The 27948-nt window shown below is 41.4% G+C and overlaps 1 protein-coding gene across 4 annotated transcripts; it reads left to right on the forward strand.

Annotated features, from left to right (window-relative positions):
- The first annotated feature begins 83 nt into the window (after positions 1-83).
- Positions 84-24753, forward strand: cnot8 (CCR4-NOT transcription complex subunit 8). Of its 4 annotated transcripts, none has more exons than XM_033029367.1 (7): positions 84-102; positions 13351-13500; positions 14746-14939; positions 15554-15715; positions 17854-17998; positions 19249-19359; positions 23220-24753. In XM_033029367.1, the coding sequence occupies exons 2-7, from the start codon at positions 13384-13386 to the stop codon at positions 23349-23351; spliced, it is 861 nt and encodes a 286-aa protein (XP_032885258.1). In that variant the 5' UTR covers positions 84-102; positions 13351-13383; the 3' UTR covers positions 23352-24753. The 4 variants fall into 4 exon arrangements, with proteins under 4 accessions (XP_032885258.1, XP_032885259.1, XP_032885256.1 ...); XM_033029368.1 differs by lacking the exon at positions 84-102 and adding an exon at positions 8689-8750; XM_033029365.1 differs by lacking the exon at positions 84-102 and adding an exon at positions 11875-11975.
- Positions 24754-27948: the final 3195 nt, after the last annotated feature.

The raw sequence follows: 27948 nt of genomic DNA on the forward strand, positions 1-27948 counted from the left end.
CGACAGCCGCCCAATCAGCGAGCGGCAGGCCCGCTCCATGATGTGGGAGGGAGCGGGCTGTTGGTCACGTGGTGGGGTGTCTGGACGGCAAGATGGCGGAGGGTAAGCGCAGTCAGGTGGGAGCAAAGGGAGCCTCCTGTGTGTGTGTGAGAGAACTTGAGTGTGGCACATAACCAAATAAAAATTGTCATCCCCTAGGGCTGGGAGTCTCAGTGACCTAAAGTTTACTCTAAAATCTTATTTCCACATGGAAAATCTGAAATAAAAGTTGTTTTTTAGTAGGAATTTGGCAGTTTTTGAATCAGTCCCTGTGACTGGGTGGAGGTTGGAGGGAAAGATGGCTAGTGTACAATCTTCTGCGTATTGCCCAGACCATCAGTAGAAATAAGAATGGTCCATCGAGGAAAATTTAAAGCTTTTGATGAATGAAAATAAAAATGCTGGCAGAATTCAGCAGTGCAGGCAGCACCTTTGGGCAGCATTTCATAAGTATAGGAGTAGAATTAGGCCATGCAGAGCCCATCAAGTCTACTCTGCCATTCAATCATGGCTGATCTTTCTTTCCCTCTTAACCCATGACTAATCAAGAATCTATCTATATCTGCCTTAAAAATATCCATTAACTTAAGCTCCACAGCCTTTTGTGGAAAGAAAATTAGTTGATATTTTGGGTTGAAGCGGTTGTTTGACGTTGTAAACTTGGAATGCAGGGGTGGATATCACAAGAGATTGTAGATGCAGAAGCTGTGAGCAGAAACAAACTACTGGAGGAATTTAATGGTCCAGGCAGCATATGTGAGAATATATGGGACAGAAGACTGGAATTTGAAGAAGGGCCCAATCCGCAATGTCTTCTGTCCATTTCCCTCCATAAGGCCTGCCGAGTTTTTCTCGATGTTTATATTTTGCTCAGGGATTGATAGGCAGTTTTATATATTTTAAAAACTCATTAGCAATATATTGCAATAACTTTGAAATCTGAAATAAAAGATGTAAATGTCTGAAATGCAAAGTGATACGACAATATCTTCGCAAAAGTAAATAGGCACTAAATGACCGGAGGCACATTAGTAAATGGGTATCTTTATACAAATGACTGGTTCTATAGAATATCTCTGGAAAACTAAAGAAACTTTATCACAAGTTATCCTTCAGTGGAACCTTGTCTGGAGTGCTGCCTTCTGTTTTAGCACCATGCTTGAGGCAAAAATACATTGAAAGCTTTGGAGAGGAAAATGCAACTGGATAAACTGATTGATGAATTTTATTGGAGAACCAAGGAACTACAGATGCTGAAATCTTGAGTAAAACACAGTGCTGGAGTAACTGTGTGTCATGCAGCATCTGTGGGGAAAATGGATAGGCAGGGTTTCAGGTCAGCGCCCTTGAGGATATAGCTTTGCTATAATTAAAATGGAGCTTAAACGTGTTAATTCACTTACACTATGTTGATATTTCTTTGTATTTAGATCGTTGAGGTTGGATTAGATTCCAGTTATGTGTATAAAATGTCTATCAGCACTCCCCTCGGCCTCCGACGTTCCAGAGAAAACAATTCAAGTTCATCCAACATCTCCTTATAGTTAGTACCCTCTTATCCAGGCAACATTCTGGAAAATATTTCTGCACCCTCTCCATAGTTTCCACTTCTTTCCCATAATAAGGAGACCAGAACTGCAAACAGGACTCCAAATGCAGATTAACCAAAGTCCTGTAAAGCTGCAACATGACCTCCTGGCTCTTATTCTCAATGCCCTGACTAATGAAGGCAAAGGTGAATATGTCACTTAGCACTTATCATATATTTGCTATCCCACTATATCCAATTGTGTTGCTACTTTCAGGAGTACATCAATGCTGCTAAGGGTTCTGCTATTTACTCTATACTTTCCCCTTACATTTGACATCTTTGTAACATCTCACACTTGCCCAGGTTAAACTCCATATGCCAATTTGTCACATATACCTGTAACTAATCTATAGACTGCTGTATCCTTTTATAGCCTTCAAGGTCCACAATTCCATTAACCAACACATCTATATTTTTGTCCAAGTTACTTATATATATCACAAACAACAGAGGTACCAGCACTGTTCCCTGTGGAACACCACTGGTCACAGACCTCTAGCCAAAAGAATACCCTTCCACCACTCTTTTATGCGTAAGCCAGTTCTCGTTTTAAACTATCAAGCCACCCCAGGGATCCTATGCATCGTAATGCTTAACTTCTGAAGGACGTACCAGTGTAGTGAAGCTTAAAGGGAAGGATAAATCAGACAGGACCGGCAGATTAATGATTATAAACTATGCAAGTCCACTTGAACTATACAATTTTTGAAATTTAGTATCAGATACTCTCCTTAAAATATTGAGCCATGATCACCAAAGCAATGCTAAACATCAAAAGTACTTTGGAAATGTGAAGGTTGGACAAAGACTTCAATTTCCTAATGTGATTCAGTGAAAAATATAATGCATCTTCCAAATCACGGTGTAAATCAAATCAAAGATTCAAATCAGGCACTATTTTGGAATATTAAAAATGTGTTTTGAGCTTTAGAAGAAATAGAAAACTTTCATCGGCTTTTCCCCAGGTAGAACAAACTCATAATTTTTCCAATTAGCTAATCACAATTTTTAATGTCCTTGATTATATATCATTTTTTTTAAATGTCTGGTTGTCCTTGTAAACAAGTTATACAGTCTATTTTGATGACATCATCAATATTTATTTTCACTAAACTTTGACTATTTAAAGAGGCTGGCATTATTAACTTAATGACAGGCTTGTGAGGAAACACTTGACCATTATTATTACCATTGTTGTTACTTTTTAGCATGTACAAAGATGCATCTCTGCAGGACGCAAGCATTACAGGGAAATGCATTAACAAATATTGGCACTACAAAGAACAGTCAATCATGAAAAGTATTCTGAATTTTAATTTGGACAAACAAGAGTTTAGAAGGGAATATTAAAAAAGGCATAATCATAGACACTAAAGCATTTTACAGTAAAATAAATAGTTTTGAAGTGTAATGTAGGAAATGCAGCAATATGTTTGTGCAGACCAAGCACCGTTGTGTTCATGACCTGGTCATTGTATTTAATTATACTGATTCAAATATGAAAATTGGAAGAGCACCAGAGACGGCTGAACTGCACATCTTTTGAATTATGACTTTTGGATTCTCTTCAACTTTAGCAACCACAAATTTGTTTCAAGTCTCACCTGAAATCCCTCAGTCTAAATTTAAAATCCAAATTTAAATCTCTGAATGGACATAAATATTAAATTATCTCATATCAGAGGAATTATATTACATTAGATTATTTGTGCCTGTCATGCGTGCGATATGTGAATCTTTTGGGCTCGTGAAATAATACTTATCAATATCAACATCCTATTTCAAGAGTCAAGAGTATTTTATTGTCATTGTCAAAAGCGAAACAAAGAAATTCTTACTTGCAGCAGCACAACAGGCTTGCAAACACAGTACTGTGTTTCTGGTACAAATTGGATATGAGAAATTCATTATGTCAATTGTTTCAAAATCTGTGGAAACATCTACATGCAACACCCTGCATTACGGCTGTTTGTGTAATGGAAATTCACCCTTACAGAATTCATAATCACCACTCAAAAATTCAATATACTGAATAAAATTTGCTGGCACCGAATTTATGTGTAAGAAAAACTAAATAAATAAACATTTTTTTATCAACACATGTTTCATGACACGTGCAGATGAGTTACGGAAAATTGTTTCTAGGAACGCAACTTCTCTCCACAACACCTGAATTATCGTTCATTAAATAGTTTTGTTTTTATCCACCAGCAAATCAATTTTGCCAAAGGTAGAATATTCTTCTCATGAAAGTGAAGTGAACTGACATTTCCACCACAGTAGCCAAGGTTCTTACTTTTAACCAGAATAATTTACGATCGTATGAGACATAATTCTTTTCTACAATATTAATTTATTGCACTTCTAAATGATTCTTGAATCTTCAGTGTTTTTCTCGTCTTCCTTCCTAAGAAAAGTATATTCATCCTACAGCAAAAGCTTCAATTAGATCTTTCACCCACCAACACCTTGGCAAATCTCCTTTTCAGCCTCCCCACACCAATCCTTTACAAGAACTATCAAAATTGTTCAGAGGATTCTGATGTGGTCATCTAAAGCTATTATATAACTTATGTGCTCTTATATTTTATGTCCCATCACATGTATCTTCTTTACCACCCAATCTACCAGTGATGCCACCTTCAGGGATCTTTGAACTTGAACATCAAGATCCCTCTGTTCATCAATCTATCCTTGGGCTAATATTCATTGTGAATGACCTCCCAAATGTGTCACTTAACATTTATCAGGAATAAATTCAAACAGCCATTGCTCTGCTATTTTGATATTTTAAACCTGGCAAGTTACTATATTACCTGGACTTTTGTGGACTTTATTAGAGAAGATATAGAGTTATTAGAAGTTATTAGAGAAGATTCCAGTTACAAGAAATTAGATGCTAGATGTCTTGCAGCAAGTGACCTCCCAATGTCCCACGGCTTTCCAGGAACTTCTCGGCACAAGATGGAATGCACTCCAATTGCCCGGATGAGTTCAGCACCAAAAACTCCCAAGAATTGCAATAACATCCAGTGACCCTATTGAGCACCTAAATATTCATTCCATCCACCACCATCTCAAAGTGCTTGCAGTTTGTACCATCTACAGAAGGCTCTACAGCTACTCCCTCTCGATACTCAAAAGCACCTCCCAAACCTAAAAGCTCTGCCATCAAGAAGGGCAGGGTAGCTGGTGCATATGAAGTTGGCGCATTCAGATTTCTCTTTGTGCAACTCACACAATATGCTGACTTGGCAGGATACATATTGCCAGTCCTTCATTATTACTAGATCTAAATCCTGGAATTCCCTTTCCATTTGCACTGGGACTACCTTCACCAGTTGGATGATCAGCCATGATCATATTGATGGCCTACTCCTGCACCTATTTTCTCTGTTTCTATGTTTCACCAGAGCACTGTAGCAGTTGTACAAAGGTAGTTCATCCTTTTGAAGGAAATTTAGAGATGTATAATAATGCTGACTAGCTATGCTCAGATCCCCCAAAGAAGTAAAATCAGCAACAAGCTAAAAATTGGAAATTGCTGGTTCTGACAGCATCGGAAATATGAAAATCAAAACAACTGCAAATGTTGGAGACGGACACGAAACACTGGAGTAACTCAGCGGGTCAGGCAACATCTCGTGAGAAAAGGAATAGGTGACGTTTCAGGTCGAGACCCTTCCTCATATGGAAATCTGAAATAAAATCAGAAAATGCTGAAAATACTCAGCATGTTGGGCTGCATCAATGGATAGAGAAACAACAAAGACCCACAGTGAGTGCCAGAGATCGGTTGAGGACACCACCATCGAGAGAGTAAAGAGGGACCCTGCATAGGAGGAACGCCGAGAACAAAGAAGGTCCCAGCGTAGGGATGGGGGGGAGGGCGTTGGCACTACCATGACCATTTTGTAACTTTGACGCCCTATACGACTATTTGCATACTTTGCATTTGGTATGCAAAATAGAATTTTACTGTGATAATAAAGTATCTTTCATTCAATTATTCATTAAAATATTTTAGGTTGAGGACTTATTTCTGACAAAGGGTCTTCGATCTGCAGCACTTGAAATATGTGATGGTTGAAAGGTACAAGCTCATGGTCCATTATCTGTTTTCCAGGGGATGTTGTACAACATTTGTGCTGAAGTGGAAGTTAGGGTTATTGACAAGGACAACCAGAGAGAAAAAGAACAGGACCAGGGTAGGACTAGGACAAACAGGACTAGGCCCATCGGCCCTATGATGTATGTGCCAAACATGATGCTAAATTAAACAAAGCTGCACATGATCCATAGCGGTATTAGTCTATTATTGTTATGTGTACCGAGCTAAAGTGAAACATCCAGTCAAATTAAATCATACCATACGCAAGCACAAAGAGAAAAATATCAAGTGCAGAATATAATATTACAGCATTATAATGTTACAAATTACAGAGAAAGAGTTCAGGTACACAATGAAGTATTCCCCCCCCCCCCCCCCCATTCCTTATATAATCATATGCCCTCTAAAACCCTCTTAAAAGCTACCATCATAATTGCTTCCACCACCCCTGGCAGCATATTTCAGTCACCTTTCACTCTCTGTGTAAAACAAATCCCACACACACCCGCCGTCTACATGCCGCCCCAGACACACATTTGTTTAGCACTGGAGGAGCGGCAACTAACACCAGATGGCGTACCTTGACACCTTTCCCATCATAGCTGTGGACTTCAACAAAGCCAGGTTGAAGAAGTCACTTCCAATCTACCACCAGCAGGTGTCCTGCAGCACCAGAAGATCAAACATTCTCAACCACTGCTTTTCCACCATTGAAGTTGCTTATCACTCCATCCCTCGCCCTCGTTTTAGGAAATCAGACCATCTGCCGGTGTTTCTTCTTCCTGCATATAGGCAGCAACTGAAGAGCGCAGCTCCAGCAGTGAAGACTGCATAAAGGTGGTATGGGGAGGTAGAGAAAAGTCTCCAGAATTGCTTGGAGTCTGGGTGATATTCAAGGACAGCAGCGGATCTGAATGAATATGGAAATATGTGGAGGAGTGTATTCCTAAACCATTCGCGTGTTCGCAAACCAGGAGACTTAGATGAACCAGGAGGTCCGAAAATCTTCTGAGGACCAGATCGCAGGCATTCAAGTCTGGCGACACAGATTCATACAGGAATTCCAGGTACGACCTCGATAAGGTCATCAAAAAAGTGAAGAAACCTAAGCTCTAAATTGAAGGAAGAGACAGACATTCGGCAGCTGTGGCAGGGCTTACACACCATCACTTACTACAAAGCAAAACCAGGTGGCAGCTCAAACGACAGCAAGGCATCACTCACGGATAAGCTCAATGCAATTGAGCACGCTTTGAAATGGAGCACACTGATGTGACTTCTCGGGACCCCATTGCCCCCATTGGCATTGCAATCTCAGTTTCCAAGGCCAATGTTAGAAGATCCCTCAAGTGGGTGAACCCTCAGAAAGCGTCTGGACCTGATGGTGTACCTGGTTACACTCTCAAAACCGGCGCGGACCAACTGGCTATAGTTTTTGCAGAGGTCTTTAGCCTCTCATTACTGAGGGTTGAGATTCCCACCTATTTTCAAGTCAAGTCAAGTCATCACTTTTATTTATATAGCACAAAGTGCTTTACATTGGTGGAGGTACTAACATTATACAACAGTGGTTCATAGATTAAATACAAACTTCACTTATTTTAGAAGGATATCAATAATACCAGCGCCCAAGAAGAGTAAGGTGACATGCCTCAGTGACTGAACGGTGGCACTAAAGCCTGTGGTGACGAAGTGCTTTGAGAGGTTGGTTATGGCACATATCAACTCCTACCTCAGCAAGAACCTGAGAACACTCTACAATTTGCCTACTACCACAGGAGATCAACGGGAGAGGTGATCTCGCTGGCTCGCCACTTTGCATTGGACAATAAGAACACGACTGCCTAAGAATTAAGGAGATTGCAAAAAGTAGTGGACAATGCCTGGTCCATCACAGGTACTGACCTCTCCACCATGGAAGGGATCTATAGGAGGTGCTGCCTCAAAAAGTCAGCCATCATCATCAAGGACTCACATCACCCTGGCCAGGAAGGTAGAGAAGTCTGAAAACCAGTTCAGGTTCAGGAACAGCTCCTCAACATCCATCAGGCTTTTGAAAACTACAAACAAAAGCATTCAGGCATTTTGCACTAATATGTTTTTTGTAATTTATTGAACTTTTTTTTGTTTATTGTGTTCTGAGTACTGTTTTTTACAAACCTGTTATGCTGCGGCAAGTGAGAATTTAATAGTTCCATTTTCAGTACATATGACAATGAAAGACTTGACTCCTTTAAACATTCCCCCTATCGCTTTAAATATATGCCCAATGGTATTTCTCATTTCCTCTATAGGAAAACATATTTTCACTGTCTACCGAATTTGCCTCTATAATATTATAACTCCTATCAGGTCGCCCCTCAGTCTATCCCGCTGCAAATAAAACAATCCTAGTTTATCCACCCTCTCCCTGTAGCTGATATTGGTATTAATTTATGATTTCCTCTAATCTAGGAAGCATAATGGTAAACCTCTTTTACGTGCCTCCAAAATCTCCACATCCTTGCTGCAATGGGGTGACCGGAACTGCACACAATACTCCAAATGTGACCTAATCAAAGCTTTATAAACTTGGAATTTGTTAAGGAGGATATTCAGAATGAGTTTGGAAGAGATAGAATTTTACAGGGTAAAGACAGCCTGAAGGGTTACAGTTACGTGTGTTTTGTGGATTTGGTGGTGATTATTGAGACAGAGGGTGTAGAGATTTTAGATGTACAGTGATATAGGAGGGTCAAATGAGGAAGAAATAAACTTACGCCGAACCGATAATTGTTTGAAAATAGTCAAACTTTTGTTCTGGATCCATAATAATGAATTCACTTTATGTATACATTCATATCAAATTAATAGTGTTTGTACAATGCAAAATACAAAGTACTGGAGGACTCAGCAGGCCAGGTGGTGACCCGAAACGTTGTCTGTTCTTTTTCCTCCACAGATGCTGCCTGGCCTGCTGAGTCCCTCCAGCGCTGTTTTTTGCTCAAGATTTCAACATGTGTGAATTCTGTATGTACAATTTTTTGACTTTCTATATTGTTTTAAATTGACTAATGCTTTAGTTCAGAATTTTTTGCATACACAAAGCTTTAGTCAACACTAAGGAGATAAAGAGAAAGATTGTTATTATTGAAAGTGTTATAAATGGTGGATCTGAGTGTTTTAGGAGGGGGGGAGGGGTTCTAAATGTTTCTGTTTTAATATTAGCAGATTAAAGGAGTATAATTAATCATTGAAAAACTAGCAGGGTATTCTATCCATTATCAACAGCTGCAATTATTGCATTGTACTGCTTTTGATTATAAGATAAATCCAAAACCATAATAATCAGTACAATATAACAAATATAAGATTGTTAAGGGCTTGGACACACTAGAGGAAGGAAACATGTTCCCGATGTTGGGGGAGTCCAGAACCAGGGGCCACAGTTTAAGAATAAGGCGTAAGCCTTTTGGAACGGAGACGAGGAAACACTTTTTCTCACAGAGAGTGGCGAGTCTGTGGAATTCTCTGCCTCAGAGGGCGGTGGATGCTTTCAAGAGAGAACTAGATAGGGCTCTTAAAAATAGTGGTGTCAGGGGATATGGGGAGAAGGCAGAAACGGGGTACTGATTGGGGATGATCAGCCATGATCACATTGAATGGCGGTGCTGGCTCGAAGGGCCAAATGGCCTACTCATGCACCTATTGTCTATTATCAGTGTCATTAGCTATTGGTGATATAAAAGTTCTACCTATTTCAGTATCTCCTCCTGCTAATTTCAGGATCCCATTGTTGTGCTTTCATTCTCTCTTACTCAACTGCTCATGAGTGGTCACCTGTCTCTTGGCACAAGCAAAGACAATTCCAACTGTTATAATACAAATGCAATCATATTTGCAAAATATCATATGATCCAAATTCCAGGTGTGCCTCAAACCATAGCACAAGGAACATGCCTTCGGGAAGAGAAGCTAATGTTGGAGTCTCTGAATCTATATTGGTGGAATTGAAGCAGAGCAGTTTTATTGAGGCTTACAACAGAGATGTTATTTTATCAGTGAAAATTATGCTACATATTTGTTGTACTGATGGTTCAAATTATCAAGATGGAGTAATATTGAATGGTAATACTAAAAACAATGTTATTTTAACGTTAGGAACACAAAATGCTGGAGAAACTCAGCGGGTGCAGCAGCATCTATGGAGCGAAGGAAATAGGTGACGTTTCGGGCCGAAACCCTTCTTCAGACTGATTATTTTAACGTTGCCTATTTCCTTCGCTCCATAGATGCTGCCGCACCCGTTGAGTTTCTCCAGCACTTTTGTCTACCACCTATCATTTTGATTAACCTGAACTGTCATTGCTGAATGATTTTCTGAAAAAGGGTCACGACCCGAAACATCCTTGGTCAGAGATGCTGCCTGACCTACTTAGTTAGTCAAGCACAATGCTTGACTAAAAATGCTGGAATATGTCAGCGGGTAGAGCAGCATCACTGGAGGACATGGATAGGTGATGTTTTGGGTCGGGACCCTGTTTCAGATTGATTGTAGTAGAGGGGAGAAAGTTGGGAAAGAGGTGGGGCAGGACAAAGCCTTCCAAGTGATAGTGGATATAGGTGAGGATGGGAGGGGGGATTGTTTCCTAGATGGGTGGGCAATTGCTAGGGATGAAAATGAGTCAAAAGGGTATAAAGAGAGAAGACTGAAATGTGAATTCAGAGCTCCACTGCCAAATACATCCTCAAGGTATCCTACTTTTCTCCAGAGATGTTGCCTGTTACTCTAGCATTTTTGTGTCTTATCTTCGATGCAAACGGAGGAGGCGCTGTCTTGAACGGCTGCCTGTCCTGCAGCTGTCCGTTTTTTTCCCTTCTTTTTTATTATTTTTAGTTTGTTAAGTGTACAGTCAGGGGGTCTAAATCTTTTATGTGTGGGTGGTGGTGGGGGGGAAGGGAGAAACTGCTTTTCTAAGTCCCTACCTGGTTGGAGGGGTTGCCTTCCTCCGAGCAGCGTCTTCGACCTGTCCTCGCGGCCTACCAGCGAGTCCTGGAGCGACGTTTCCCTGAGGGGACCTGGCCAGAACGTCGGCGTTGGCGGCGGCGCAGAACATCGGCTTTGGCGGCGGCGCAGCGCTGGAGCGCTGTCGTGGAGCGGGCGATGCCTTTCCTGGGTCGCCGCGCTGGGACTCCAGTATGCTTGGTACCGCCGAGGAAAACATCGTGGAGCCGCGGTTCTGCGGAGCGGCCAGCTGCGACGTTGAACTTACATCTCGCCGAGATCACCAGTGAGCGGAGCTCCGTCTGGCGTGGTCTGTTGGCTTGGAAGCCGCAGGCTCCGGTGGGAAGGCGGCCGTTCCTGGCACCCCAAGCCGCTGGGGGTTCTCCCGATGCCGGAGTACCATCACCCGGCGAGAACATCGGGCGTCGTGGCGGCGACTGTGGAGGCCTCAATAGGCCCGACTATGGGTGGACAAGAGGATGGGGACTGGACTTTGTGCCTTCCCCCACAGTGGGAATCACTGTGGGGGGATGTTTTTATGTTTTGGTGTTGAATTTCTTCATGAATACTGTGTTGTATTTTTATTAGTGTGCTGCAAGGACATCAGAATTTCCCCTGAATAAGGGGATTAATAAAGTCTATCAATCAATCAAACCAGCATCTGCAGTTCCTTCCTACTACTTTTCTGTTGCTCCTTATTTTCACCCAACAAACATGGAGCAGCAGAAAATTAGAGAATTTAAGGTTCCTTTATCACCGTTACTTTTTTGCATATCTTTCATTCATTGTTCTTTATCTCTCCACATCATTGTCTATACCCCTCGATTCCCTTTTCCCTGACAAGTCTGAAGAAGGTACACAAAAATGCTGGAGAAACTCAGCGGGTGCAGCAGCATCTATGGAGCGAAGGAAATAGGCAACGTTTCGGGTCTCGACGCGAAACGTCACCCATTCCTGCTCTTCAGAGATGCTGCCTGTCCCACTGAGTTACTCCAGCATGTTTGTGTCTCTCTTCGGTGTAAACCAGCATCTGCAGTTCCTCCCTACTACTTTTCTGCTGCTCCTTGTCTCTGAGTTGCTCCAGCACTTTGTGTTTTGCTGAATGATTGACGTGTTTACTCTGGCGTGGCCCCGCCCTTCCCGCGCATGCGCGTAGTGGCCGCCGCTGATTACCGGGACGCTGCCGGAGTCGCGGGGAATGAGCGAGAGAATCTGCCGGCGCCCCTTCCACCCGCTCTGAGAATCAGCCGGTAAGCGACGTGTGGGGGTTACATTGTTTCCAGCGGGGGGGGGAGGGAACACGCTGCATTGTTCTCCCGAGGACGGATCCGAGCGGACCGGCCGATGGACCGGCGTCGTAAACATTCCCACCTATCTCCGTGGGCAGCGCGGATGGGCCGGACGCTCGCTCGCCAGCAACCCTGCTCATTCATTGGAAGCAACTGCTTTTATATTTGGGCCTAATGTTGCTGCTGTTCCGGATCCTGCCCTTAACCGTGCATCAGCTTAACATCCTGGATGGCAACATTGTGTTTTAAGGAAAGACCCTGCAGCATCACTGTTTGCTTGCTTACATGCATGATGATCCACCAAGAAATTTGCTTTAGAAAATACATGATTGGAACAGGAATCATAATTACTGGACTTGATTAGTTCTGCGCTAAAATGTCTCCTTGCTTGCATGGGTCATTATTTTGTATACAATTGAAGATCTTGGAACATCTTTTAGACCACGCACATGCAAGCCGTTTCTTGAACACTTTGTATCAACTGTGGCCCCGTGGGCGGCCCTTTCGTGTCTGAGTCTGGAATATGCATTTGCCTTCATTCAAGCTTTGTATGTGTGTGTGTGTGTATAATCACATATAAATCAGGACTTGCGTTTAGTGCAGGAAGTGATGCATTATCAGAAGTGGCGTGTTTCTGGACGACGTCTTGCCTTCAGTAAACCACCTGTTCTCTCGGAGGACTTTAGGATCCCAATGGACAATAAGAGTGAGGAGGGAAAAGGGTTAATTCTGATGTCTAACCAATATTGATTTTGCATTTTTCGCTGACAGAAGCAAAATATCTATCACCTGGAGGATGGTTGTGGGCTCGAAAGGATAGCATGAGGGAAGTGATGAAGCAAAATTCTATCACCAAGAGAATGAACTATCACCAAAAAGGCTTTGGAAAGACAACTATTTAAATAGTAGTTTCACAGTAACATGGTGTATTGTACTGGATTGGGTTGACCTTTGGTTGATTAATAAAGACAGTCTCCTAGTAAATATTGTAGATTTACTCTGATCATTACACTGTTATTTGGTAAATCCGACTTGTATTTCCCACACTATAAATCTGCCCTGTGTTCCAACACTATTTAATTATCTGAAAAGCACTTTGGGATGTCCAGAAATTGTGAAAGGTGCCTTTTAAATGTTAATATAACAATAACCACAGACAATAGCGATCTGAAGTGGGGAAAAAGTTTAAAGCAGGGTGCCATGTAAAAATATTGAGTCCTCTAGCACGCTATATGCTATGTGGTTTGTTTTTTTTAATTAACTATTGTTCCAGAATATCTTAAAAATGTAAAGGGAAATTTGGAGTTTGGTTTCAAACTGCATCTTTTTTTTACAGACCACGTTAGCCCATTTTGGCAATCTATTCAAAATGCCAGCTGCAGAAGAAGACCACAGTCAGATAATCCGTGAGGTATGGGCAAATAACCTGGAAGAAGAGATGAGACGTATTCGTCTAATTATTCAGAAATACAACTATATAGCTATGGTAAGTTTTTTTGAACCATGTGAATGTAGTTCACTGTTGATATCCTTCTGGAAATGGGGTATAAAGGAAACCAATTTAGAATCCTAGGGAATGAAACAGTGGCACAGCTGGTAGAGGTCACCTCAAAGTTCGACCCTGACCTCAGCTGCTATCTGTGGAGTTTGCACGTTCTCTCTGACCACATGGGTTTCCTCCCACATCCCAAAGACTTGTGTGTTTGTGGGTTAATTAGCCTCGGTAGATTGCCCTTAGAGAGTGGATGAGAAAGTGGGATAATGTGGAATTTGTGTGAATCGATGATGGATGATCAATGTGAACTCGCACAGAAGGGCCTGTTTCCATGCTGTATCTTTCAATTTCAGGTATTGGCTGAGGAATACATTTTGTTCAGAACAGTGGGAAAGGTCCCTCTGGATTATTTTATGAGATTGTGGACTGGGACCCATTTCACTTGAAAGATGGCATTTCCAACAGTTCTAAATTGCATTGTTAGTCTCAAATGTTTGCTCAAATCGTTGTAGCAGGCTTTAAATCAACAAAATCACTGCCAAAAGACTAACTAAGAAAATAACAAAGTGGAACCATTTATATAAGTAGAAGAATTGGAGCAAAATTGAGTGTCTTTCTGTGGCGAGAGTGAAGGGGTCCGAGGTGCACAGCCAGTAGATGCGAGAAATTTAAACAAACAGAAAACACTGGAACTGCTAAACAGGATAGGTAGCATCTTTAGGGAAAATAAACATAAAGTGCTGGAGTAACTCAGTGGCTCAGGCTGCATCTCTGGAGAAAAGGAATTAGTGACATTTGGAGTCTGAAGAAGGATCTCGACCTGAAATGCCATCTATTCCTTTTCTCCGGAGATGCTGCCTGACCTGCTGAGTTACTTCAGCGTTTTGTGTCTTATGTTCAGTGTAAAACAACATCTGCAGTTCCTTCGTACACTCTAAGCATCTTTAGGGAACTGACATTTCTAGTTAACTTTTTTGCCTTCCTGAGTAGCTGACAATCATTTTCTTATTGTTTGAGCATTATCCATGCTGTTCACTGCTGATGCTCCTTTCTGGATCATCTTTACTGCTTAAGCACCAAACCACAGAAGGGGCATATCCTGAAATGTTGACTCTGTTTCTCTTTCCACATGTGCTACGACCTAAGTGTTTTTGGCATTCTGTTTTTCCTCAGATTTCCAGTATTTGGTCTAATTTGTATTTGGTTCAATATGTTGTTTTTGTTTTGTTTTCATAGGACACAGAGTTTCCTGGTGTTGTGGTAAGACCCATTGGAGAATTTCGTAGCACTGTAGATTACCAGTATCAACTCCTACGATGTAACGTGGACTTGCTTAAAATCATCCAGCTAGGCTTGACATTCATGAATGAGAAAAACCAATATCCTCCTGGGACCTCCACCTGGCAGTTCAACTTTAAATTCAACCTCACGTGAGTGCCATTGACTTTGCCAACTCAGCATTTTCTACCTTTACCTCCCACTCATGAAAGCTTAGCATTTTGCTGGGGATTGATTTTATTGCTGCAGGCTCTCCGTGGCCAATATCCAACAAGCTACTGCGACATTACTTCTTTTGTCCCATCCCAGAGATTCTTGCAATCCTGGGGTAATGGTCAGAAGCAATATTTCAATCCTCCCTTCCCCTTGGTAATTGAATTGCAGCATCTGAGCACTGCCATAGTTGAGGCTAATTAACATGTGACAGATGTAACTTACGTGGTGCCATGTTGATCTGTGTAATTACTTATAGACCAGGTCAACTTCTGAATCATTGCGAGTACCCATGTGGACTTTAACTGGATTGCGTTTCATTTGTTTCAAAGTGATCCAGCTTCAAAATTCTTGTCTATAATGCATTACTTTTGTTAATGATTTTTTTTTCTTTAATCTTGTGACCTTAAAGGGGTAAGTTATTTTATTTGGGGAACAAACTTGCATTTCCATTGAGCTTTGCCGATTTGTTACATCAAATGCCAATGATAATTTTACATGCTCGCAATAGGAGGGAAAGAACACAATTTAAAAACACCCTTTTGTTTTAAAGGGAGGATATGTACTCTCAAGACTCGATAGATTTGCTGAGAACTTCTGGGCTCCAATTCAAAAAACATGAAGAAGAAGGCATTGAAACCTCTTACTTTGCAGAGCTGCTTATGACATCTGGGGTTGTGCTTTGCGATAATGTTAAGTGGCTTTCGTTTCACAGGTTGGTGTTAATAATTAAAGTTAAGATGGGATATTGGATTTGTATATTGGAGTGATTATTTCACTCTTTCGGTGCCCCCCCCCCCCCCAGTCTATCTTCTGACAATGCTCAGCTAGAATTCAACATGTGACCCCCCCATCGTGTTGTGCCTTTAATATAATTAATATAATATAATTTAAGATAATTCACCACACTTAATCTGGCTTGAAACTTTGCTATATTTTATGAGGATAAGAAAAATGATTAGAAGTTAACCCCATGTTTGCTTTTACACAGTTATGCCTTTTTGTTTGTGCTTGTATAAAAGTTTTCATAAATATACTAAATTCCTTCGATCGATTCATAAGAAAAAGACAATTTTCATATCAAAGCAAGCAGTTTATGCATTGAGACTCCATGACATCCTAATGTCATATATTGATAACTGTTTGGAAACACCAGTTTAGTGTATTGTCACGTGTTCCGAGGTACAGTGAAAAGCTTTTGTTGCATGCTATCCAGTCAGCAGAAAGACAATACATGATTACAATCGAACCATTTACAGCGTACAGATACATGATAAGGGCTGTAGGAATAGCAGTTGTAATATAAGTTTGTAGATCTGCGTCTGTGGCTAGCTCACAAATAGTTGCCTGGGTTGGGCGCCATGCAGTTAAAACAGAATCTGTGTAGAACTTGTCTCTCTGTCTGGGAATCTACAATTTGATTCAGCCAATTGCAGCATTCCCTATGCTGCCCCCATCTGAGCTAAGCTAATTAAAACTCGGTCCAATAATGAACTTGCAGGCCATGTGCCGTTGCAGTTCCTGTTGCTCACTTGCAAATTCTTGTTGCACTTTCTCCTGTGCTTCCTATATCATGATGGCTTGAATTGTCTGGGTCTTGTCAGCTATCAGGTGTTTGTGCCTTGACTCCTGTTTGGCGATGCCAGCATATTTGCCTGCCAGCTCTTTTTTTTGAGCTTATGGTGGAACGTGCATCATTTGCGAGGGTCCGGATACGCCTTTGATCCATCTCCACCACTGATGAGGCCTCTGCTTTCCATCAGGAAAGGCTAGCGTAAGAATAGTCATCCGCACCCACACTCTTACCACCCCTTTCATTTGTTTGTGAAGTCAATTGTCCTCCTGAAAGAAGTAAACTGCTTGACATTTTACTTTAGTGCTTTCAATAATTTATTTGCACTTTACACTATTAATTTTTGTTCTTAGTTTTAAATTCTTATCTATTTTGATGATTGAATATCTTTTATTATGAAACCTTTTTAAAATAACTGCATCAACCATGGCCAGTCAGCAAGCTACTGTTACCTTGTAGATTGGAATGGGTCTGAGGCTACGTAGCAGGCTAAGATAGCAACTATCAGGCCAAATAGGGACACAAATTGCTTTGTTTGAAGCACTGAGTCAAGATTGGTTGCTCCTTGAATGCATCCTGCTTTTCTAACTTGTTATTTGATATTTGAAGAAAAGCAATAGTAGCCATGACCCTCTCTTCGGCTATGGGTTTATGCATTGCTTTTGGAGAAAATGTCGAGGAGCCAGTAAAGTGAACCTTGCATCGCAGATCTCTGAGGGCGACCCAATGTCAAAGCTGTTGGAGCTGCTGCCTCACAGCACCAGAGACCCAAATTCGATCCAGACCGTGGATGCTGTGTCTGTGGAGTTTGCCGTTCTCCCTGTGACAGTCGATTTCCTCTGGATGCCTTATTTTTCTCCTACATCCCAAACGTGCAGGTTTACAGGTTAATTGGCCTCTGTAAATTACTGCCAGTGTAGGGAGTGGGTGCGAACGTGGGAACTAGTGTAAGCAGGTGGTCGGTGTGCGCTGAAGAGCCTGTTTTCATTCGGCGTCTTTCAATCAACTTCATTGAACGATAACATAAAGATAATTATTATGATTGTTTTGTGAACAAATATGTATAAAATTTTTAAACTTTTCATTTTGTTACATAGAAACATAGAAATTAGGTGCAGGAGTAGGCCATTCGGCCCTTCGAGCCTGCACCGCCATTCAATATGATCATGGCTGATCATCCAACTCAGTATCCCTGTCCTTGTTGTAAGGAAAAGGACTGTTATTAAATTTGAATTATGTTCTGATTGTTTCATTACATCTAAAAATTGTGTTTGCTGCAGTGGTTATGACTTTGGCTACTTGATTAAACTTCTAACCCACTCCCGACTACCTGAAGAGGAGCAAGAATTCTTTGACATCCTCCATTTGTTCTTTCCAGCAATCTATGATGTGAAGTATCTGATGAAGAGCTGCAAAAACCTGAAGGTAAAGATCAAACAACTGGAGGTACTCAGCTGGTCAAGCAGCACTGGTGGTGGGAAATGGATGGTCTATGTCTGAAGGGTCCTGACCCAAAATGTCACATGTCCATTTCACTCCACAGAAGCTGCTTGTTCCTCCAGCAGCTTTTTTTTTTTTTTTGTTTAAGATTCCAACAACTGCAGTCTCTTAAATCTCCAATTCATGAAGGTATTCGTTTGAAGCTGCACATAAATTGCATGTTTTCTGGTTGTGTTGGCTGTTACATTCAACAATTCTCGGGGATCTAGTCATTAAGCATGTGTAGGTTTTCAAAATAAGATTAGTGTCTATATTGTACATGTTTGTATGTCACAATGAGATGGATAATTTGGCTGATGTTATTTCCATCAGCTAAATTTCTTGACCATTTCTTAAGATTTCTAAATTGTTAAAGATTTGCCACATACAATAAGACCGTTTAAGACCAATCTTGTTTCAGACCAATCCTGTTTAAGACCAATCTCGTTGTGCATAGCGATAGATTTCGCAGTGGTTTCGCGTATTTTCAGGTGCAAGAATGCTCTTCCCATTTTTACATTAAAATCATGAGTCAGTTACTATTGCAAAGATCTTCCCCCGCCTCCTAGTTTGTTGCACCAGGCCAGGAAAATAATTGTAGGTACACAAAAATTGCTGGGGAAACTCAGCTGGTGCAGGCAGCATCGATGGAGCGAAGGAAAGAGGCGACGTTTCGGGCCGAAACCCGTCTGAAGAAGGGTTTCGGCCCGAAACGTCGCCTATTTCCTTCGCTCCTATAATTGCTGCTGCACACGCTGAGTTTCCCCAGCAATTTTGTGTACCTTCGATATTCAGCATCTGCAGTTCCTTTTGAACAAAATCATTTGTAGGACTGTTTCGTTTAGTTTATTGTCATGTATACAGAGGTGGTTAGTGAAAGCATTTGTTGTGTGCACACCAGTCAGCGGATAAGACAATAGATGCCATTAAATCGAGCCAGTCCACGGGGGTACAGATATACATGACAAAGGGAAAAACAGTTTGTGCAAGATAAGTCCGATCAAAGATAGTCCGAGGGTTTCCAATGATGTAGAGAGTAGCTCAGGACTGCTCTCTAGTTATTGGTGGATGGTTCAGGTTGACTGATAACATCTGTTTCCACCTGTGTGAACTGTTTTCTAAGCCAAAGTTGTTGAATTGCTTCTGAGGCATTCAGTCTGAATTCTGCAGCCATTTTATAATGGATTTCTCCACAGGGTGGTCTCCAAGAAGTTGCTGAACAGCTTGAGCTGGAGCGAATTGGACGACAGCACCAGGCAGGCTCAGACTCCCTTCTGACGGGCATGGCTTTCTTCAGAATGAGGGAGGTATGAATGGACTTCCATTATGAGAATCTTCTGTAAAGATTGTTCAAACTTCTACATGTCAAGAAAAAATATCCACAGGTTGAAGATTTAAGATTTAAAAAAATGTCCCCACTTTTAAAATATTTTTTCTGTTTTTTCCAATTTCGTGGCTAGAATTCCCGAATATTGTATCCAATATCAAGCGCACATCCTTAATGTTCTCTTAGATAGTGAGAGAGTAGATTTGTGTATTTTGCCCTTCATTATTCAGAAGGTTTCAGTGTGATTTTTTTTTTTTCCTTTTTTATTCTTCCCCCTCACCTAGTTACCAAAATGAAATATGAACAATCTTCTACGCTACCAATGTCATGCTAGTTTTGAAGGCAGGTTTCATTGTGGTATTCAAAAGGGAGTGCAATAGGATCTGACAGCAAAACTAAATATGGATAGATGAAAGGGAATTGGGACTACCAGGATCATATACAATGCCCTCCATAATGTTTGGGACAAAGACCCATCATTTATTTATTTGCTTCCACAATTTGAGATTTGTAAAATTAAAAATATCACATGTGGTTAAAGTGCATATTGCCAGATTTTAATAAAGGCCATTTCACCATGTAGAAATTACAGCAGTGTTTATACATAGTCCCCCCACTTCAGGGCACCATAATGTTTGGGACACAGCAATGTAATGTGACTGAAAGTAGCCATGTTTGGTATTTTGTTGCATATCCTTTGCATGCAATGACTGCTTGAAGTCTGTGATTCCTGGACATCACCAGTTGCTGGGTGTCTTCTCTGGTGATGCTCTGCCATCTTTTGCTTATGCTTGATTTGGGGGCTAGTCCCCTTCAGTTTTCTCTTCAGCATATAAGAGGCATGCTTAATTGTGTTCAGATCAGGTGATTGACTTGGCCACTCAAGAATTGACAATTTTTTAGCTTTGAAAAATTCCTTTGTTGCTTTTGCAGTATGTTTTATTGTATTGTATTCAAATTTATTGTCATTGTCTCAATTAGAGACAACAAAATGAATTTTCCTTACAGGCAGTATCATAAAAATAAATAAATAATAAATAATAAAACATATTAAAAATAAAATTGAATTAAAAAAAGAAAAGCACAAACACAGAAAGTCCACGACACAACATAACACAGTGGCACCAAGGTGAGGAAGGCACCATAGTCCAGCCAGCCTCCCCTCCGATCTTCCCAGATGTTCATCCGTGGTCTGGGCCTTCCGAGTACCCGCAGTCGCCGCACCGGGCAGCCCGATGTTCAGGCCCTCATGCCGGGCTGGTGGAATGCCGACGCCGATCCCCGACGGTGAACATCCTCCTCAGCGGCCCGGACATCCTGATCAGCCGCCTCCCGCAGCCGGAGTCCTCAGCTCCCGAGTCCGCAGGCCGAGCCGGGCGGAGTCGCAGGACCCCGCGTTGTTGATCAGCGCCGCCCGCGTTGGGAGCTCCGCGAACCACAGCTCCATGATGTCGGTGCAGCAGGTCCAGCACTCCGGGCTCCAGACGGCATCGCCAGCCCCGCGATGTTTCAGCGCTGTCCCGCCGCTGCTGGAGCTCTGATCGATCCCAGCAGGAAAGGCCGTGCCAATCCAGTAGGTAGGCCGCTGGGGGGGTGAGGACGCGACTCGAATAATAGTCGCGTCCTCTCCAGGAAGCGACTGAAGGACGGTATCCCCCTTACCGTGCCCTCTTCCCCCACATAAAGACATTTAAAAAAACATAAAAAACACACTTTAACATAACTAAAAAAACAAAAAACAAAAAGATACCGGGCTGAAGGTGGAGGCTGCTGGCACCAGCACCACCGGAAGTACAATTTGGGATCATTGTCTTGCTATAGAGTGAGCTGTCAGCCAATGAGTTTTGAGGCATTTGTTTGAACTTGAGCTGATAGGATGTGTCTATACATTTCAGAATGATTGTGCTACTACCATCAGCAGTTGTATCATCAATAAAGATAAGTGAGCCAGTACCTTCAGCAGTCATTCATGCCCAGGCCATAACACCCCCACCACCGTGTTTCACAGATGAGGTGGTATGTTTTGGATCTTGGGCAGTTCCTTCTCTCCTCCATACTTTGCTCTTGCCATCACTCTGATATAAGTTAATCTTCGTCTCATCCGTCCACGAGATATTTTTCCAGAACTGTGGTTGCTCTTTTAAGTACTTGGCAAACTGTTACCTGGCCATCCATTTTTGCAGCTAACCAGTGGTTTGCATCCTGCAGTGCAGCCTCTGTATCTCTGTTCCTGAAGTCTTCTGTGGGCAGTGGTCAACCACAAATCCACACCTGACTCCTGAAGAGTGTTTCTGATCTGTCGGATAGGTGTTTGGGGATTTTTCTTTATTTTTGGGAAAATTCTTCTGTCATCAGTGGTGGAGGTCTTCCTTGGCCTCCCAGTCCTTTAGCGATTAGTAAGCTCACCAGTGCTCTCTTCTTAATGATGTCCCAAACAGTTTTTGGTAAGCCTAAGGTTTGGCTGATGTCTCCAACACATTTATTCTTGTGTCTCAATCTCATAATGGCTTCTTTGACTGTCATTGGCACAACTTTGGTCCTCATTTTGATAAACAGCAATAAAAGTCTCCAACGGTGATGGGAAGACTGGTGGAAAGACTAGGTGCTGAGAGCTCTCTTATACCTGCATTAAGGAGGCATTTAAACACACCTGAGCAATTACAAATGCCTGTGAAGCCACGTGCCCAAAACATTATGGTGCCCTGAAATGGGGGGACTATGTATAAACACGGCTTTAATTTCTACATAGTGAAGCCAAAATGTATAAAAAATGGCCTTTAATAAAATCTGCCAATGTATACTTTAACCGCATGTGATTTTTTTTCCTATTACAAATCTCAAAATTATGGAGTACAGAGGCAAATAAATAAATGATGGGTCTTTGGCCCAAACATTATGGAGGGCACGATGTAAAACCATCTATATGTAACTATGTTGGGACAGATTCTTTTTTATAAATGATGATTGAACAAGCACTGACTTCAAGGGTCATGTCTATTAGCTGTTGTGTTTATTTGGAACTCTTGTTAATAGTTTGATCTCAGCAATTTAGCAAATGTGTTTGGACAAACAAATTGGACTGATTTCAACGAAACTCAGGAGTTACAGTGCATGTTATTTTGTTTTTTAAGATCATCAAGTTGTTCTGCTAAATATTTAATTTGGATCTAAGTGAGAGACCTGATAATTCTAGGGCTCTACGGTGGCACAGCAGTAAAGTTGCTGCCGCACAGCGCCAGAGACCCGGTTTTGATCCTGACTACAGGTGCTTGTCTGTACACGGTTTGTACGTTCTCCCCGTGACCTGTGTGGGTTTTCTCTGGGATCTCCTTATTCCTCCCCCACTCCAAAGATGTACAGGTTTGTAAGCTGATTGGCAAAGCATAATTGTAAAGTGTCCTTGTACGTGTAGGATAGCGTTGGTCGACGTGGACTCTGTGGGCCGAAGGGCCTGTTTTCGCGCTGTATCTCTAAACTAAACTATACTAGTATACCCAAGGTTTGACCTAATTTCGGATACCTGATTTCTGAAGAGGGGTCTTGACCCGAAACGTTCTCTCCAGAGACGCTGCCTATCCCGCTGAGTTACTCCAACTTTTTACGTCTACCTTCTGATACCCCTTGCAAGTTAAAAGCAGTGTGCTGATTTGGTATAATGTTAAGCCTATTAGCTGACCTTGCTTTCTGGGGCAAGGCTAATGAGTTCTGCAAGGTGGTTTGCACAATGCCATTGTTCCTGAGCAATACCAACCCAGTGGAGACGTACAGTACTTCATTATAAATCCCTTGTATTGGTGGTTGTTACATGCGCATCCTAATTGCTTGTACTTTATTTTTCAGTTATTTTTTGAAGACAACATTGATGATACAAAGTACTGTGGACATTTATATGGTCTTGGATCAGGTTTAACTAACAACCATAATGGGACAGCTGGCACATCTGAAGAAGAAACCAACAGCAAACAGCACTGACCTCGGCTGGGATATTTTATCAACTCTTGACATTTTTAACAGACATTTTACTACAGAATGAGTATTCTCTTTGCACAAATTTTTGACATATTTGGCAGAATAAGCAAACATGGCTGCACATACAATATGTATATATTGTGTGCCATTTAACATTTGTAAATGCTGTCCTGCTGTCTTTTATTTAGACCCATTGAAAGCATAGGAAGGAAGCCAGGCTCAAGGATAATCTGCCAAGATTTAGTGATGCTCTTTCAAATTGAATGCAACAGTGCTTATTTTCTCATTCTTCTCTTGCCAACCCAATTTTCTTTGTGACTGCGTTCATCTTTGTAGTGTGCGAGTCTTTTGCATACTCTTACCATGGGCTTTGGCATACACGGGTAACTGAGAATTATTTGCATATCTGTGCCTAAACACATTCATTTTCTGAGTGGTATGGGTGTAAAATGGTTTCAACGCTAGAGTTTTTAAAAAATCTGGTTATTGTTTATCTTGCAATACAGTGTTCACAAAATATTTCAATGGCATCTAGGGTGAAATTATCCTTGTATTTAAAAGGAAATTCCACATCAGTAGCAATGTAGAAATCTTAAATTGTAATTGTTCTATTCAATTGGCTTAAACAGTCAAACGCAGGTAAATCAGTTGAGAATTGAACTTGTTTTATGGTGGTGCTGTGCTGTTATTAATCTTCAGAATGAATTAGTTCATTGAAAGTGAGTTGTTGATATTTATACTTTTATCCGATGTGTTTATAGTTCCAAATCCTTCTCAAAGGGGAAAAAACATCAATACATTTTAAACAAATTTAGATCTTCATTTCATCATCAAATACAAGTAACATTCCAAATAGTATATTCGTACAGCATTTGAGCCCTAAATCTGAACGGATAGGGTGACCCCAATCATTCATTGTGACTTCAATGGGATGGCAAAACTTATAATATTTTTGTTGTATTAGAGTTAATTATTCCATCAATAATACCACAAGAGCTTTAAATTGATCCATTCATACATTAAATATCACAGCTTGTCATGAGTACAACCTTCATGCTGTTTATTTTTCACTTTGGCAGTAAAACTACTTGTACATTTTCATGTTTAGAGAGAGATCTCTGTTGATGAAGTATTTTTAATTATACATACGTAATTTTAGCTCAAAAAAATGAATCTTGATATAAAATATTATTGTAGGACTCAGTGATTGGTATCTCATGAGATTGGAATCGATTGGTTTTGTGCACTTCCTTCCACAGAAATCTTTTTTTTTTAAAGAATTAACTGATGTGTAATTATTTTAAGTCTTTGAGGCAAGCTATCCACCTTTAAAATTCCTGAACCAATGTATTTTAAACAAGTTTGTAAATTAAAGTTTTGTTCTGACAAGAACTTGATGTGTAAACTTGGTCTGATGTGTGTTAATAACAAAGAATAGTATATTACTTTAATTTGCATCCATGTGGACAATATGGAGTTGGAACATGTCTGTCTTTCTCCTCTATAGGGGAGGATTCTGTAAAATTTGTGCTTTTTTTTAGCTGCAATTAGATTCTTGCAAATTTTTGTTTTGTTATGAATCTGTCTATAACTTCGATTTAAATTCTTTTGACTGCCGTTGCATGTTTTATCGTCTGCAAATTTTAAAATAGCAGTTCTCTAATTTATTGATGAAAATGAACAATTTAATTTCAGCTATTATACTTAAAGACCATACCTAAATGCTGAATGAACTTAAATGAAAAAAAAATACTGGGCCCAAGTTATGGACAGACCAACAAGATGATGGAAATAAAAGCTGGAGTAACTCAGTGGAATAGGCAGCATCTCTGGAGAGAAGGAATGGGTGACATTTCGGGTCGAGAACCTTCTTCAGACTGGTATGGGGAAGAGAAACGAGAGATATAGATGTGATGTGGAGAGATAAAGCGCAATGAATGAAAGATATGCAAAAAAGTTACGATGATGAAGGAAACACTATTGTAAGCTGTTTGGAGGGTGAAAATGAGAGTGCGAAGGGTGGGGGAGGGATGCCGGGGCTACCTGAAGTGAGAGAAATCAATATTCATACCACGGCTGCAAGCTGCCCAAGCGAAAGAAAATATGCTGTTCTTCCAATTTGCGTTTAGCCTCACTGACAATAGAGGAGACCTACGACAGAAAGGTTTGTAGGAATGGGAAGGACAATTAAAGTGTCCACAACCGAGAGATCAGGTTGGTTCGCGTGGGCTGAGCGAAGGTGTTCCGCGAGACGATCGCCCAGTCTGCGTTTGGTCTCGCTGATGTACAAGAGTCCACATCTTGAACAACTAATACAGTAGATGAAGTTGCAGGAGGTGCAAGTGAACCTCTGCCTAACCTAAAAGGACTGTTTGGACAGAGTCGAGGGTGGAGGTATAGTGACAGGTGTTGCATCTTCTGTGGTTGCAGGGGAATGTACCTGGGGAGGGGGTGGTTTGGGTGGGAAGGGATGAGTTAACCAGGGGGTTGTGGAGGGAACGGTCTCTGCTGAAGGTGGAGATGGGAAAATGGCTAGTGGTGGGATCCCGTTGGAGGTGGCGGAAATTTCAGAGGATTATGTGTTGTATGTGACGACTGATGGGGTGGAAGGTAAGGACTAGGCGGACTCTGTCGTGACGGGGGAAGGGAAGCAAGGTCAGAGCTGCGGGGTACCAAGGAGACACGAGTGAGGGCCTTATCTATGATGGGAGAGGGGAACCCCAGTTCCCTAAAGAATGAGGACATCTAGGATGTTCTAATATGGGTGCAGATGGGGCCTAGACGGCTAAATCGGAGTAGGGGGTGGAGTCTTTGCATATCTTTCATTCATTGTTCTTTATCTCTCCACATCACCGTCTATATCTCTCGTAACCCTTATCCCTAACCAATCTGAAGAAGGGTCTCAACCCGAAACGTCACCCATTCCTTCTCTCCAGAAATGCTGCCTGTCCTGCTGAGTTACTCCAGCGTTTTGTGTCTACAGTTTAAACCAGCATCTGCAGTTCCTTCTTACACAAGATGATAGAAATATTGTTTTTACATAATTGCACTAATTTGCAGATAAGTGTAAATTCATTACTGGAGGGAAGGTAGATGCAGCTTGAAGTAGAATAACATTTATTTTGGATAACAGTTTAAATCATGCTGGTAAATCCTGCCTTTATAATTGTTTATTTTTCAATATGCATGTATACACACCTAGTTACTGTAGTTTGTTACTCCAGTCCGGGCATGTGTTTGGTTCAGTTCACGGTATTTGCTGCAGAAATGGCTATGGCTGAGCTCTGGGAATGATTGAGATGGGGGCTTGGGGTTGGGGAGAGGGTCAAATGAACTGTCCCATTAGAGTGGTGCAGAACCCACAATTTCCACAATATTTAAATTCATGCAGGGCTTTCATTATGTTATGTATTCTGAGCAGGTACATGTTTTGCCAGAGTTAGGGTGCATGTGATCTATGCTAACATGAAAGGTTCAGGCTTTAAATACATGAGATGCATGTATTAAATGACTTGAGTAAAACACAAAGTAACTCAGCGGGTCAGGCGGCATTCTGGAGGGCATGGATAGATGACTGTCCCAAGTCCTCCAGTGATGATGCCTGACCTGCTGTGTTACCCCAGCACTTTGTGTTTCACTCAAGATTCCAGCGTCTGTTGTTTCTTGTGTCTCCATTAAAATGTCTTGCCAACTTGCTGCAAGCAAAGGCATTGTGCAATATGCTCACTTTTGCACAAAATGTAATCGTATGAGAATGGCCCAATTTCCCTGTGTATCTATAAATGAGATGTATGTCATTAATTTGAAAGGTGATGCTGTCAACTTGGATCCCTGGTTAAGAGTGGCTATAAGGTTGACATGAATTGGTTATAGCCCAACTCAGTGCCCTGCTTGCCTGCCAATTTATTAAATGGGGGTATGACATGATCTGTGCAATAGTCATTGTCCTGGCAGATGCAGTTAAAAGAGCTTAAACTCTGAGCTGTGGAGGTTGAGTACAGAAAAATGTGTCATGGTTCATTGACAAGTTTGAACGTTTTCTGGAAGAGACATTCATGTAATGGTCTCACTTCAGTTCCAGACAGTGCATTCAGAGATTCTTGATTAGCAAGGGTGGCCGGGGTTATGGAATGAAGGCAAGAGAATGGGGTTGAGAGGGAAAGATAGATAAGCCATGATTGAATGGCGGAATAGACTTGATGGGCCGAGTAGCCTCATTCTGTTCCTAGAACGTATGAACTAGGTGCGTGCCAGATAGAGAAAATAAAAAGCAGTGTAGATGATGCACTTCTGGAAAAAATGGAATAGGAAGATGTACTTTAGATTCCTGGGAAATCAAGTTGTTGTGGGAAAGTCATTTGAATTACTCATTGGATTTTAGCAAGTCTTTTCACATGGTCTCGTGCGACAGACTAATCAAATACAACGCCTGTGAGATCCAAGGGACAATGGCAAAATGGGTTAAAAATTGGCACAGCAGCAGAATGCAAAGTACATGGGGTTTCTTTCTGACTCGAAAGACTATTACCGTTAGAATGCTACAGGGCTCCGAACACGCAGCCTTTGCTTTATGTTAACTAACTTGGACATATGACTTTAT

Source organism: Amblyraja radiata, chromosome 11, assembly GCF_010909765.2.
Source record: "Amblyraja radiata isolate CabotCenter1 chromosome 11, sAmbRad1.1.pri, whole genome shotgun sequence".
Taxonomy (NCBI): Eukaryota; Metazoa; Chordata; class Chondrichthyes; order Rajiformes; family Rajidae; genus Amblyraja; species Amblyraja radiata.